Genomic DNA, 15,886 nt, shown 5'->3' with positions numbered 1-15,886 from the left:
TTTTGCAAATTCTCTAAACTTGTGTTTATCTGTAAATATCTTAATTTCGCCTTCATATTTCAGAGAGAGTTTTGCTGGATATATGATCCTTGGCTGGCAGTTTTTCTCCTTCAGTGCTCTGTATATGTCGTCCCATTCCCTTCTTGCCTGCATGGTTTCTGCTGAGTAGTCTGAACTTATTGATTCTCCCTTGAAGGAAACCTTTCTTTTCTCCCTGGCTGCTTTTAAAATTTTCTGTTTATCTTTGGTTTTGGCGAGTTTGATGATAATATGTCTTGGTGTTTTTCTTTTTGGATCAATCTTAAATGGGGTTCGATGAGCATCTTGGATAGATATCCTTTCGTCTTTCATGATGTCAGGGAAGTTTTGTGTCAGGAGTTCTTCAACTATTTTCTCTGTGTTTTCTGTCCTTCCTCCCTGTTCTGGGACTCCAATCACACGCCAGTTATCCTTCTTGATAGAGTCCCACATGATTCTTAGGGTTTCTCCATTTTTTTAAATTCTTTTATCTGATTTTTTTTCAGCTATGTTGGTGTTAATTCCCTGGTCTTCCAGATGTCCCAGTCTGCATTCTAATTGCTCAAGTCTGCTCCTCTGACTTCCTATTGCGTTGTCTAATTCTGTAATTTTATTGTTCATCTTTTGGATTTCTACATGCTGTCTCTCTATGGATTCTTGCAACTTATTAATTTTTCCACTATGTTCTTGAATAATCTTTTTGAGTTCTTCAACTGTTTTATCAGTGTGTTCCTTGGCTTTTTCTGCAGTTTGCCTTATTTCGTTTGTGATGTCTTGAAGCATTCTGTAAATTAGTTTTTTATATTCTGTATCTGATAATTCCAGGATTGTATCTTCATTTGGGAAAGATTTTGATTCTTTTGTTTGAGGGGTTGTAGAAGCTGTCATGGTCTGCTTCTTTATGTGGTTTGATATGGACTGCTATCTCCGAGCCATCACTGGGAAACTAGTTTTTCCAGAAAATCCGCTGACTGGGACGCTGGCTCCAGGCTCCGAAAACAATCGCTGCTTCTCCACATTTGTTCGTTTTCCGTCTCTAAATCTGTGTTTGTTGTTCAGGGTTCGTAGATTGTTATGTACTTGATCGATTCACTTGTTTTTCCAAGTCTTTGTTGCAAGATGGATCCGAGGTAGCGTCTCCCTAGTCTGCCATCTTGGCCCCCGAGAGCACTTTTTTAAAACCCAGAAATGTTCCATCATCATTCAGAAAGCATTCTGTATTCTGTCCTACAGATACTGATTTTCAAAAGTTGCTTATCAAATTCCTCACTTGCGTTTTGAGTATGTCAACATTGTAGGAAACCCTTGGGTCACTGGAAATCTTAGGATATAACATTATGAATATTGAGAAATACTTTAACACTTGGCAGTATAACACTGGCCATTATATTAATTTTTATAGGTGGCTTGCCTTTTACCTAAACTAGTTGATTTTCTTGCTTTGGATGTCCAGATAGACAAAGGACCTACATTCATTTCTTCTCAGGATGTAGAGGACAAAATGAATATTTAGAATCATTTAGAGATGTTAATAACTTTGGGCAGAAAAGCAGAGAAATGTCAGTATCACTTCTTAAAAAAATCTTCATTCCTCTGCTGGGAAAGAATTTCACGGGTTCTTCGAGTGTGCATGAATTGTAAAGAACTTGTTGTTCTTAGGTGCCGTTGAGACAGCTCTGACTCATAGTGACCCTACGTGAAACAGAACAAAACACTGCCTGGTCTTGCTCTATCTTCACAATGCTTGAGCCCATTGTTGTAACCACTGTATCAGTCCATCTCCTTGAGGGTCTTCCTCTTTTCGATGGCCCTCTACTCTATCAAGCATGATGTCCTTTTCCAGGGACTGGTTCCTCCTGATAATATGTCCAAAGCATGTGAGACGAAGTCTTAGCATCTTCACTTCCAAGGAGCATTTGGGCTGTACTTCCAAGACAGATTTGTTTGTTCTCCTGGGTCCATGGTATATTAAGTATTCTTCGCCAACACTGTAGTTCAAAGGTATCAATTTTTCTTCGGTCTTCCAGCTTTTGCATGCATACAAAAAAAAAAAAAAATTTTTTTTTTACCAGACAGTTGAAAATACCATGGCTTGGGTCAGGCACACTTGTTACTGCTCTGGATTTTAGGAATTGCCACCTTCTAAAAGCATTTACTCATTAAACGGGAAAAACTAGCACTACCCGGTCATTCTTTCTCTCTCTTTCTTTCTCCCCCTCCTTCCTCTCCCCTGTGTATATATTTGTTTGACTCAAAGAGAAATGTCAAGCGGCATGTCTGCTTTTGGTAGCTTAATGTACTCCAGCCCAGACGAAATGTTGCCTGGAGGTCTGACCCCTCCCTGAAGTTGGCAGCAATGGCGTCCCCTAACAGAGAAACAGAAACAGAAGAAAATAAAGAGCTGGAAAACCCATTGCCATCAAGTCAGTTCCAACTCATAGCAACTCTGTAGGACAGAGTAGAACTGCTCCACGTGGTTTCCAAGGCTGTGATCTTTACAGGAGCAGACTGCCACATTTTTCTCCCGCAGAGTGGCTGGTAGGTTCAAACTTCCAACCTATTGGAGTTAGCAGCCAAGTGCTTAACTACTGTGCCACCAGGGCTCCTTAGAACTGGAGTAAAAAACTGAAAACCAAAACCCATTGCCACTGAGTTCATTCTGACTCTTAATGACCCTATAGAACTGGAGTAGTCTTCCAAAAACCATGGTGTATTCAGGGAAGTGATTTGGTAATTTAGATGGAGGAAAAAAATACAAGGATGGAATGAATGTGTTAAAAGCCAAGATGATATGAAACTTTGGAAATAACTGGTACTCAATTTCGTGCCACCATTTGGCGTGTTTGACAGTCCTGAGGATTTTAGCGTGTACTGTACAGAGCCCACCCATGAAGTAAAATGGTCGGCAGGCACACCCTCTCAGCAAAGGTGCAGTGTAAAATCAATGTGGAAAATAAACCCAGCTTCTTCGTTCTGTTTGTCCTTTGGAGAGGTACATGCTTTGCTGTATACTTCTTCTCTGAAGTCAAATATTGCCAATCATAACAAATAAATTACATATCCGAAGGCAACCTGTAGTCTGAAAATCTTTTTCATTCCTCAGGTTATTAAGCGATTCTCTCTCCGCAGAGGGCGGAAAGCACAGGCACGGTGCTAGCCAGGGTTGTGCGAAGGCAGAGCGAGTGGTGGCTGGCCTAAGTTTTAAATGCAGTCGTGTGGGCATTTTTTTCAAACTTTTTGTGTGTGGTGACAGATCATGTGCGGGTGTCCTGGAGGCCCCGGAGAACCAAGTCCAGATGTCTGGTGTAGATATTGGATGTTCTCTGTCGGTAGCTGGAGTGTAGGGGTGGGCGTGGGAAGATGGAAGGCAGGAGAGCGGCTCTTGTTGCCAGGGTGGTATGAGTGGTTCTGGAATATAGCACAGCAAGGATGGGTAAAAGGAGCCAGAGACGAAGTTGTCCTGTTTACAGTTTAGGTAGGATTTCTGTGGCTCCTTTCTTAATAAGGTAGGAGAGGCAGCTTTTGGTGCCTGATACCTTCCCCCTCAGGGGTAATGACTCACCGTGCAGGTGAGTTAGCTCAGCCCTGCCTGAGTGATGAGGGCTTGTCATTCTTTCTCCTGTCCCCCTCCTTTCCTCCTGGATTTCACTTGGTTAATGAATAAGCTGAGTCATGAGGCGTAAGTAAATTCTTTTATCAAATGAAAACCACATCAAAACATCCACCAGAGACATTTAATGCAAGTGTAAATATTGCGGCACAGCATCTCATAAGCAAACAGACTCTCTGCTTTTCAACTGTTGAAATCTTCACATCTTCAAATATGTGCTGCTGTCAGGTTTTTTGTGTATGTGGTTGTGGGAAGTGGAACAAGATGGTGCACTTAGACTTTATCACAGTATCACAGATACTGTGGCCCATTTAATGCTTCATAAAGAGCCAGACAAATTGCCAAGGTCAACTAGTCCAAGATTACTGTCTCCATGTATGTGGTACATACTTATATTTGATGTATGTTTGTATCTGCCATTTGAAGCATCATTAGCAAGACTCAGTCCAGATTAAAGGACCCTACTTCAACCTGGGAGCTCAAATGGCGCAGTGGTTAAGAGCTTGGCTGCTAACCAAACGGTCAGCAGTTGGAATCCACCAGCTGCTCCTTGGAAACCCTGTGGGGCAGTTATACTCTGTCCTATAGGGTCACTATGAGTCAGAACCGACTCAACGGCACCTAACAACAACTTAACCCTGACTGTAGGTCCAGCCACTGCCTCTAGCCAGTGGTTCAGTTACCCGCTGGCTCTAGTTGGGAAATAGGATGTGTCCTAGAAGTCCTTTTGTTGGTTAACCTTTAAGAACACAAAACTCATTGTTGCCTAGAAATGCAGGTTTGAATGGTAGGTGTCAGTGAAATGTGGTATGAGGCCAGGGCCCATTAGTGGGTCTTGAAATCAATGCTTGTTGACACCAGCATTAAAAAAAGGAGGGAGAACAGAACAGAATGGGAAACACAGAGTGCTGCAGGTAGTAAAGGCAAGTGTTTGCTGACACTGTTGTCATTTAAAACCCATTGCACATTATATGCTGCCATTAAAACGTGTGGGACTTCGTGTCACCTGGGATAAGGGTCGTTTTCCACCTCTAGCTCGTGACATCAAGCAGGTTACTTCACCTATCTGAGGCTCTGTTTCGTCATACTCAAAATACTGAAAACATACATGTCTTGTAGAGATAGGGTTAGAGATTAGAGGTGATTTACTAGGATTACTGTGTAAGGGTATTACAGGGTATAATTAAAAAAAAAAAAAGTTGCCGTAGAGTCAAGTCTGACTCATAGAGACCCTACAGGACAGAATAGAACTGCCCCATAGGATTTCCAAGGAGCGGCTGGTGGATGTGAACTGCCAAACTTTTGGTTAGCAGCTGAGCTCTTTAACCACTGTGTCACCAGGGCCCCACCTTTCTATAAACCATGATTGTTATTTATTTTAATTCTTTATGGTTTGCGTGTAAGCAGACCTTAAAGATACTGTTAAAAAGTAGCATAACTAAAGCATTTACAATTTAGTCTTCTCTGGAGTGAAACTGAGGAGCCCCGGTGGTGCAGTGGTTAAGCGCTTGGCTGCTAAGCTGGAAGGTTGGCAGTTCGAACCTACCAGCTGCTCCTCTGGAGAAAGATGTGGCAGTCTGCTTCCAAAAAGATTACAGCCTTGGAAACCCTATGGGGTAGTTCTACTCTGTCTTACAGGTTCACTATGAGTTGGAATTGACTCAATGACAATGTGGTTTTTGGTTTTTTGGAGCGAAATTCAATTCAGTGTTTTTGGCATTTAGGATCTGCCATTTCCCAAGACCTAGGATATCTTTGATTGTGCTTTAAAATTATTCTTGTGTAGCTGAGACATCAATCTTAATTTTCTTCCATAAAGTGTGAAGAATATTGTAAATTGCTTCAGTCTTTCAGCGGTCTGTCAAGGTCATCAAGACTGTTAAGTATGAAATTTTTCCCCCAACTCCGATTTTAAGTTGTGAGTTTCATGTTTAAGAAAAGAACATATACTTTATCTTTCTTTTTTTTTTTTCCTTCAGTAATTCTGAATTCTTAACTTTTTTCTGAACTCCATCTGCTCCTGATAGACTCCATCACGAAGTTCTTTCTTACCTTCTGTGCATCACCACCGCGACCTTTGAAGGAGCCTGAACGAGCTGTGTCAGCACTTGGGAAACCTTTTTTGTTTGGTTTGGTTTTTCCAGCAGCTGCTTCATTGACAGCTTTGAAGGACAGGTTAAAATGTCATCTAAAGCATGGCCTCAGAGTCGGGGAGGTAAGGATTCAAATCCAGCTCTGTCTTTGGCATGGTTCTAAAGCTCTCTCACCTTGTTTTCTCGTCTGTACGAATAAAAAGACTTCTTACCTGTGGGGTTGTTTGGAGGGCAGATTGGTAACACTCTGAATTGTAGGTCACCAGCTCGAACTGGGTCCTAGTCAGTAACCAGCTCCATGGCCTTTCCTGCTCTTTCTGTCCTCCCTATCTCCAACTCGCGTGCTTTGGAGAAGACCCACCCGCTCCACCATGGAAACAGCCAGCTTCCAGTTGCAGCTTCCTACCCCAGATGCGCTAGCTGTCTGTTACTCACACCTCCCCTTTCTTCTTGCCTCCTCTCAGGTGGGTGTCCCCACATGTGCTCTGGGTCTCATCGTCTCTGGGCAGCTTTGTGCTCTCCCTTGTTTCTGTGCCCACCCACTGGCTTCTTTCCAACAGTGGGAACTCCAGCCCATCTTAACAGAACCTCCCTGAGCCCAAGTTGCCTTCTCTCCTGGTGGTGTGTTCCCTTTTACATGTTTAAGTTGTCTGCATTTGCCACCCTTGTCCTCATTCCATCCTGCTGTGGCCCTCCCCACACTACTGAACTCACTCTTACTAAGGTCCCCAGTGACCTCCCTGCCTAACCCCACTTTTCCTCATCTTGCCTGATTTCTCAGGACATTGAGCTGTTTTTCTGGAAGCAGTGTTTTCTTGAATTCCATGACACCATACTTTCTAGGTTTGTCCTCCCCTTCTTCAGGCTCCTGTCCTGCTGGTCCCCATCTCATGTGATAATCGAAATGTTGGTGTTCCTCAGAGTTCAGACTTAGGACTTCTTTTCTTACTCTATGCTTTCTCCATTAGCAATCCCATCTTCTCAGGGTTTAACTTACCTTCATGTCAGTTATTTCCAAATGGCATCTGCATCCAAGCCCTGTGTGTCTCTCTACCTACCCACATGTCCACTGGGTATTCCCTTGGCACCTGAAAGCCAACATCTCCCTCACTGCCAACTAAGTTCCACTCCCCTGCCTCTAGTCAGTAAGTGGACAACATGTATTGCTCGGGCTAGGACCTCTGCCACTTGTCCTGTATTCTGCCCTGTTATCTATATCCCCATCGCCTCCATCCTGAGTACCACTGGCTTTCTCTCCTCACTTATTACACCTGCCTCCTCCTGATCTCCCTGAATCTACTCCTGTACTTCCCCTTCAGTCAGAATGATCTTGTAGAAACACATGTCTGATCACTTCCTCCTCCTGACTAGAAGCCCTTCGGTGGTCCCCTCCACACTTAGTGGTGTGCCAGGCCCTCTTAGGGAGCATGTCTTTGCTTGGGGGAGCTGTTCCCATGCTCCAGGCTAGATCACTCCCCCATTGTCAACCCCAGAGCTCTCTCCTTCCATTAACCTCAGCACACGTGTGCTCGCTGGTACACTGCCTCTCTCTCCAGTGAATACAAGGACTCTGTCTCTCCAATTCATCCGCATGGCCCTAGTTGCCTAGTCTTAGAAGATGGTTTGTTTATTCATGAATGAATGGATAGATGAATAAGTGAACAAATAAGAATTAAATACATTACTGCCTGTATTCATAAGCCAATGGATGGATGAATAAATGAACAAGTAAGAATTGAATGCATTTGTTTGTAAAGCAGATAGCATGGTTCTTGACATAGAGTAAGTACTCAGTAAATAGTGGCTTTATTTTTATTGACCTTGAAGCTAGTAACCATGAAAAAAGAAAAAAAAAAAAATGAAAGAAAAAAACACCAGGCTGGTTAGTCAGAACAGTGTTCCTTAGTGACATTATTCATTGAGTGTTAAGGCAGTTGGCTTATGCCATGGGAACTTATAGCTTAAATAACAGTCTCTTCCCCCTCACAGTGAACCTTTTAATATCTCATATTTATTGTTTCCTCTCCTTCCCTCCTGGCTCTAAAAACAAAACCAAACCCATTGCTGTTGAGTTGATGACAACTCATAGTGACCCCATAGAACAGAGTAGAACTGCCCCATAGGGTTTCCAAGGAGCGCCTGCTGGTTTTGAACTTTTGACCTTTCAGTTAGCAGCCATAGCTCTTAGCCACTGCACCACCAGGGTTTCCCCTCCTGCCTCTACACAAGTTAAAATCATCATGTCTCACCTAGGTCCTTGCCTATGTAGTGTTCCTCCACCAATCTGTTCCTTTCTTTTATTCTTCTTCTGGATTACGGGCTTCTTCAGGGCCAGAAACATCTCTTCCCTTCTACCACAGTCTAGTGCCCAGCACAGTACCAAGTGCTGATGTTTGCTGAATGAGTGAATTGGATCAGTGTTTCAAAAGCAGACTATGAATAGAACTACCCTATGGTCCAGCAGTCCCAATCCTAGGATTATACCCCAGAGACCTAAAAATAATGACATGAACAGACATATGCACACCTGTGTTCATTGCTACTTTATTCACAATAGCAAATAAATGGAAACAACAGAAGTGCCCATCAACAGATGAATGGATAAGCAAATTGTTGTGCACACATACAATGGAATACTACACAACCATAAAGAACAATGATGAGCCCGCAAAACATAACACGGATAGACCTGGAGGGTATAATACTAAGTGAAATAAGCCAAGTATACAAGGACAAATATTGTATGATCCCTCTTTTATAAAAAAACAAGAATAGATATATAGAGAGAGGCCAGTGTTCATAGGTGGTTACCAGGGAGAGGAAGAAGGAAGGGAAAGTACACTTTAGATCATAGAGACTTGTTATTTTTTGGTTTTTTTGGTGATGGAAAAAGTGGCACCAAATGTGGATATAGTGAGCACAGCACAGCCAATGTAAAAACGAGGGTTTGAGCACATAGGGATGGGTATAGGTATATTGGTATATGGGTAGGTACAGGTGTGTACATAGGTGAGAACAGATAGAAGTATCTGTAGGTACATGTAAATACAAATATGTGGGTATAGGCACATATTTTCATTGAAGACAAATAGAGATACATCACAGAAATAACCAAATACTTTCCAAGACTGGTTTTCTGGGTTTGAAAGCTTAGGACCATAGTCTCATGGAACAACTTAGTCAGTTGGCATAGCATAACTCACAAAAATCATGGTCTGCATCCTAGCGAAGTGAGTAGCATCTAAAGTCATACGCTTGCGCACAGCCATCTAAGACACAACTACAGGTCTCTATTCAACAAGAGTAAAACAGTAAGAAAGTAACCAAAAGCTCAGAGAGGAAACAAGTCTGCACAAGCCACAATCTTATCTACCTTGGAACCAGAAGAACTAGATGGTGCCCAGCTACCACCACTGACCATTCTGACCTGGCTCACAATAGATGGTCCCAGACAGAATGGGAGAAAAAAGTGGACCAGAACTCAAATACTTATTAAAAAAAAAAAAAAGCCAAACAAATTGGATCAGTAGAGAATAGAGGACTCCCTGAGGCTGTGGCCCTGAGACACTCTTTAAACATAGAACCGAGACTATCCCCTGAGATTACCCTTTAGTGAAATAGCAGAGTAGCACACAAAATAAAGGATATTACCCATAAGATCAGTACTCTTTTAAAATCATCAGCATGAGACCAAAAGGTCAACAATTACTCAAAAGCAAAGATGAGAAGGTAAGGGGGCAGGGAAACTAGTGTACTAGAAAGGGGATAAATCTGAACACAATTAAGAGAATGTTGACACATTGTGATAAATGTAACTAATGTCACTGAACAGTTTGTGATGAAATTGTCGAATGGGAACCTAACTTGGTGTGTAAATTTTCACTGAAAATGCAATTAAAAAAAAAAAACTATGGTATTAGGAGAATTAGTGAAAATTAATTGACTAATGTTGATCTCAGTACAATTTTGAAAAATTATAGTTCAGACTTTTAAAATTTATACTTTTCAAGTAGGGGTGATGTGTATTTATATTGGTCTCTATATTTTCCATTTTGTTTCACATTTTTGCCTGGGAAAGACTTTGCTACATTACATACAGATTTTAGAGGATAGCAGCATTCCACAAGCTACTGCAAGACTCAAGGAGTGTCAGGTCCCCCACACCTGTCACACCAAGGTGTGATAAGTAATAGCATGCAGAATCTGCATCACTGGGTGTTATGGATTGAATTGTGTCCCCCAAAAATATGTGTTGTAAATTCTTACCTCGGTGCCTGTGGTTATAATCCCATTTGGAAATGGGTTGTCTTTGTTATGTTAATGAGACAGAATTAGTGTAGGTTGTGCCTTAAATCAATCTCTTCTGAAATATAAAAAGAGGTTAAACAAGCAAGCTAGAAAAGCAAAGATGGGGTAAGATTGATGCAAAGCCACATGGAGATCGCCAAGGAACCAGGAAACAAAAGCTGAAGAGACAAAGACCTTCCTCCAGAGCTGAACAGAGAAAGAAAACCTTCCCCTAGAGCCGGTGCCCTGAATTTGGACTTCCAGCCACCTAAACTGGAACTCTGGTGACGTAGTGGTTAAGAGCTCGATTGCGAAACAAAAAGGTCAGCAGTTCAAATCCACCAGCTGCTCCTTGGAAACCCTGTGGGGCAGTTCTACTCTGTCGTATAGGGTCGCTATGAGTTGGAACTGACTAGGTGGCACCTAACAATAACAACAAACTGTGAGAAAATAAATTTTTGTTTCTTAAAGCCACCCACTTGTGGTATTTTTCTTATAGCAGCACTAGATAACTAAGACACTGGGGAATGTCTTCTCTTGGCTTAGGCACACAGTTCTTTTTGTCTGTACTATATGTTTTGTGAATTAACAACAGTAGCCTCGTTAATCAAGCACTTACTATGTCCCAGGCCCTGTGCTGAAAGCTTTGCATATGTGCCTCCTGCTCTCCTGTTGTTGTTAGGTGCCGTCAAGTCGGTTCTGACTCATGGCAACCCTATGCACAACAGAACGAAACACTGCCCGGTCCTGCGCCATCCTTAAAATCGTTGTTATGCTTGATCCCATTGTTTCAGCCATTGTGTCAGTCCATCTTGTTGAGGGTCTTCCTCTTTTCCACTGCCCCTGTACTTTACCAAGCATGATGTCCTTCTCCAGGGACTGATCCCTCCTGACAACACGTCCAAAGTATGTAAGACGCAGCCTCGCCATCCTTGCTTCTAAGAAGCATTCTGGTTGTACTTCTTCCAAGACAGATATTTGTTTTTCCTTTTGGCAGTCCATGGTATATTCAATATTCTTCACAAATAAACCAAAACTAAACCCAGTGCCGTCGAGTCGATTCCAACTCATAGCGACCGTATAGGACAGAGTAGAACTGCCCCATAGAGTTTCCAAGGAGCGTCTGGCGGGTTTGAACTGCCGACCCTTTGGTTAGCAGCCATAGCACTTAACCACTACGCCACCAGGGTTTCCTCTTCACGAATACCACAATTCAAAGGCATCAATTCTTCTTTGGTCTTCCTAGCAGCCTTGAAAGATAGGTAGATATGCATGTTTTATGGATAAAGAAATGGAGGCTCAGGGAGGCAGGTGATCTGTCTCAGGCAAGTTAAAACCTGAGGAGGATTTGAATCCAGGGCTGTGTGGCCTCAGAACCTGTTTTTCCCAGTGGACTTTGATGCCTCCCGTTGGATAGATTTTAAGTTTTAGGTTTTAAGTAATTATTGTTGTTGTTATTGAGTCAATCCCCAACTCTTGGCAACCTCACGCACAATGGAAAAAACACTGCCTGGTCCTGTGCCACCCCTGTGACCAGTTGCAGATCAGACCGTTGTGACCCATATGGTTTTCACTGGCTGATTTTCAGAAGTAGAATGTCACCATATCTACATGTTGGCCTTTGTCCAGTTCATAAAGAGTGTTTTCTGTCACTTCCTCGGCCTTAAGTGGACAACTCTGAAGTGAGATGAGGTGTGGGGACAGTACCTGTCTTTATGTAATTGAGGGAGATGACGTAGAGAAAGCATAGAGCCGAAGGCATGACTTGTTGTAGGTGGCAGAATCAGGCTTACACCCTTGGCTTCTGCCACTTCCTAGCTGGTGCCAGTTGAGTTTTCTCTCTGCCTTATCAGTAATCAGGGAAGTTGTTTGTAAGTGGTTAGCTGCTGGTGCCATTATACTTCTGTATACTTTATATCTTTGTGAGCATGATGATCTGAGCCGGATTCCTTTTCCTTAATTCATTTCCTTTGCTGAGTGCCTCCTATGTGTCAGGCAGTATGATGGGGACCCTGGGAATGCAAAGAGTCCATTAAATCCCCTCACTGCCTCTTTCTTCCCTATTTCCATGGGTCCCCTTCATTGAACTTGGATCTCTTTCATTGCCCTAGTTTTACCTCTCTCAGCCTCAGTACTTTTTTTAGTCTTTTCATATATAATTACCCTTTGTTGGAGAAGCACCCATGTTATGAGAGAAAGGGAGCTAACTCTTCAGGATCAGAGCCAACTCCCCTTGTTTCCAGCCCAGGGCTCTTCGTCCACTGTACGGGGCTTCACCATGGAATTTTTAACTGCAGAATTTGTAAATATGTATCCTGGTTTTGACTTTTTTTCCCTTGAGTAGTAACAGGTGCCAGCAGCCATAAAAGCTTTGTGTCTTCTCTCCTTTTCCTCCATAATCGTATATTGAACTCTTGCAGGGTCCATAGTAGACCCAAGGTGCTACAAAGATGAACAAGGTGTAGTTCCTGCCCTGTTGGGAGAGAGATAGGTCAGTGTGGAACAATAGTACGAGTCGAGGTGAGAGAGCTAGACAGGGCCCAGTGATAAGGGTCCTGCGTAGTACACTCACGAGTTTGCGCTTTGTCTTGAAGACTTCAAAGGTTTTTTTTATAGAAGAGAGTGGATCATGTCAGCAGGGAAAAAAAGATGGACTGGAGAATGTAAAACAGAAGAGGGCTGTCGTTTTGGGGGCTCAGCTGCCCGTGGCCTTTACCTGTTTGGGTGCATTAGAAATACCTGTAATTCAGCATGTTTCCATGAGATCACTGCATGCAACTTCATATCTGTCTACTCCCTTGGGTGGGTTGTGGGAAATACATCCAAGATCCTTCTTTTGAACACAGGACAGTGTTGACAGCGACCATTATGGTGTTTTTGGTTTTTTTGCAGGGGTGGTTGGTTTTTTATATTTTCTACTCCTTTCTTTAAAGATTTTAAAGTTTGCTTTCCACAGAATTCAAGGTAAAACCCTCCATTCTATATGTTGTAAGATCGGAGAAGCGACCAATTTGCTGTAAACCCAAACCAGATCAAAATTCTATGGAATATGAGAAAACTCTTCTATTGGATGTATTCATATTTAAATAATAATAAAAAAAAGAAACAAACACAAAGCAACCTTTGGTGTCACCTGGTGTGAGGTGAAAACCCAGAATGACAGCCTGGTAGTGCCGTGCCCTGAGGAGGAGTCGGGAGAAGCTATCTGACAGGACGTCAGAGCAGGCACTGTTGGGCATCCACAAAGCACGCATGGTGTATGGGCTCTAGGGTTTGGGTCTACAAGGCTGCCAGAGGTCATGCTTGGCATACGTCACCTCTGGTGGTTGGTTAATATACCAGCTTATCCTGCCGAAATGCCAGCTGTTCACACAAAACTGTTGAGTGGAGAGATGGATATTGACAGACTCTGTAGTTCTCTTTGAGATCGGCGTATGTGCCTGTGTTAACTGTGAACGACACCATCCACCATCCACCATCCGGACCCTTGCAGTACGCATGGTGTCATGAAAAGAATGTAAGGTTTGGATTGCAGCTCAAACACTTGTTATCTTTGGGGCCTTAGTCTAATTGCCTCCTCCTCAGAGCCTCTGTTTCCTTATCTTTAAAGTTAGAATAATGTTTACAGGATTTTCTGTGTCTGCCACAGGGTAAGTATCCATCAAATACCTCTCTTTCTTATGACCACTGGATTAATGAGAATATGGATAGCCATTGCAAAACATGCAGGACTGAGGGCGATCCCTGCTTCTCTCTCTGACACGCGCACACAAGCTTTTGCCTTTGAGCGTAATAGGATACTACACAGTGAAACATGTCACAGCCAGAACTCAATGGAACTGTCTTATTTTTCTGGGTCTCGAACGCTTTCCGCCTTTGATATGGCGCAGTCTTACCACTTTTCTGTCACTCTCTATTAGTGGAAAATATTTTAATTTTCCTTCTCTGACAGATTTCTGCCTTATACATGTTCCGACTTTCACCGGTTTTACTGTACTACATGTAGGCTCCTGGGATTTGCCTTTTAAATTCTCCATTACATTACGAAGACTTATCCATTTATTGTATGTAGCTGTGGTCCGTTCGTGTCCACTATTACACAATATTCCATTGTGTGACTATACCACAGTTATCCATTTAACCTGTTTGTAGATTGTCTTCACTTTTTTAGTGTCTGATGGACAGAAGTTTTAATATTAATGTAGCCAAATTTATCAGTCTTTTCTTTTATACTTAATACTTTTTGTGTCTTAATAAATTCTTCCTTGCTTCAAGCTCCAAAAGATATCCACTTATATTTTCTTTTCAATTTTTCAGAATTTGCTTTTGACATTTAAGTTCTTTATCCATCTGGAGTTGATTTTTCAGCATGGTGTGAGTAAGGATCCCATTTCATTTTTTTCCTATGAATAAACAGTTTTTCCAGCTTTTCCTTTTCCACACTGTTCTGTCATACTGTCTCTGTCAAAAATCAAAGTTTCACAAGTACAGGCATCTATTTCTGGGCTCTCTTCTGTTGCATTGGTCAGTTTGTTTGTCTCTGCGTCATTACTAACCACAACCAAACCCATTGCCATTGAGTTGATTCAGACTCACAGCAACCCTATAGGACAGAGTAGAACTGCCCATTGGGTTTCCAAGGCTGTAATCTTCATGGAAGCAGACTGCCACATCTTTCTCCCGTGGAGTTGCGGAGAGTTGCTGGAGGGTTCGAGCCACCGACCTTTCAGTTATTAGCCAAGCACTTAACCACTGCATCGCCAGGGCTCCTTACATCATTACTACAGCATCTTAATTACTGTAGCTTCATAGTAAGCTTTTTTAGCCAGCAAGACAAGGCCTCTTTCCTATTCTTACTCAGAAATGTCTAGGCTGTTGTTGGCCATTTTGCTCTTACGTTTAAATTTTAGAATCATCCTTTCAGGTTCTACAACATAACTGAGATATAATTTAGGTACAGTAGAATTACCCTTTGGTGTACAGTTCTGTGTGTTTCAGCAAATTCATACAATCCTGTGTAATCGCCACCACAGTCAAGATACAGAACAGTTCCATCACCCCCCCAAAATTCCCTTATCTCCTTTGCGTTGACCCCCCAGCCCTCACCCCAAGTTCCAGCCCCTGGCAACCACTGCTCCGTTTTCTGACCTGTTGAGATTTTTTTTTTAATGTTCTCAGTGTTTGTTTCACTGGGGTTGCTTTAAACTTAACAGACCAATTTGGAGAGGAATCGGCATCTTAGGTTAAGTCTTCCTGTCCATGAACATAATGTATCTGTCCATCCACGTAGTTGAAGAGACTTCACTCGGCAGTAATGGAAAAGTTCTTAATTTCTTTAAAATATCTAAATATTTTAAATAATTTTTAAAATTTCTTAGAAAAGGGAGCATTTTATAAGATAATTGTTGACTTCAGTAAACACAGAAATACATGGTAGACAATTGGCAGTATTGCGTACAAAAAGACAAATCACATCTTTGTTTCCAAACCAGCTTTGTTGCTGTTATGGACTGAATTATGTCTCCCCAAAACATGTGTTCTAAATCTTAACCCCTATACCTGTGGTTATAATCCCATTTGGGAATGGGTTTTCTTTGTTATGCTAATGAGGTAGGATTAGTGTAGGGCGTGTCTTAAATCTATCTCTTTTGAGATATACAGTAAAACCTGCAAAAGCTGGAACCTGTATAAGGCAGAAACCCGTCAGAGAAGGAAAATCCAAAAATTTTCCACTAAAACAAGTGATAGAAAAGTGGTAAGACTGCACCATGTCAGAGGAGAAAACTTGCAAGACTGGAAAAACAAGGCAGTCCTGTGGAGTTCACATCACAGGTTTCACTGTAAAAGAGCAGATTCAGCAAGCAAGGAAGCAGAAGGA

General features: G+C 42.2%; 1 protein-coding gene across 4 annotated transcripts in view; it reads left to right on the top strand.

Moving 5' to 3' along the window:
- Positions 1–15,886, top strand: part of PARN (poly(A)-specific ribonuclease) — a 175,387-nt gene that overhangs the window by 124,532 nt on the left and 34,969 nt on the right. The window contains exon 22 of one of the 4 annotated variants that reach the window (XM_049903175.1): positions 5,656–14,145. The exons of the other annotated variants lie outside the window; for them this stretch is intronic. Within the exon in view, the coding sequence (XP_049759132.1) occupies positions 5,656–5,972 (317 nt within the window). The 3' untranslated portion in view covers positions 5,973–14,145. Of the gene's footprint in view, positions 1–5,655; positions 14,146–15,886 lie in introns of those variants that run through there. 4 annotated transcript variants of the gene reach the window in all.

The sequence above is a fragment of the Elephas maximus genome, chromosome 12, assembly GCF_024166365.1.
Source record: "Elephas maximus indicus isolate mEleMax1 chromosome 12, mEleMax1 primary haplotype, whole genome shotgun sequence".
NCBI classification, from domain to species: Eukaryota; Metazoa; Chordata; class Mammalia; order Proboscidea; family Elephantidae; genus Elephas; species Elephas maximus.
Note: the sequence above shows the minus strand (reverse complement) of the source record. Positions and strands in the feature narration are given on the sequence as shown.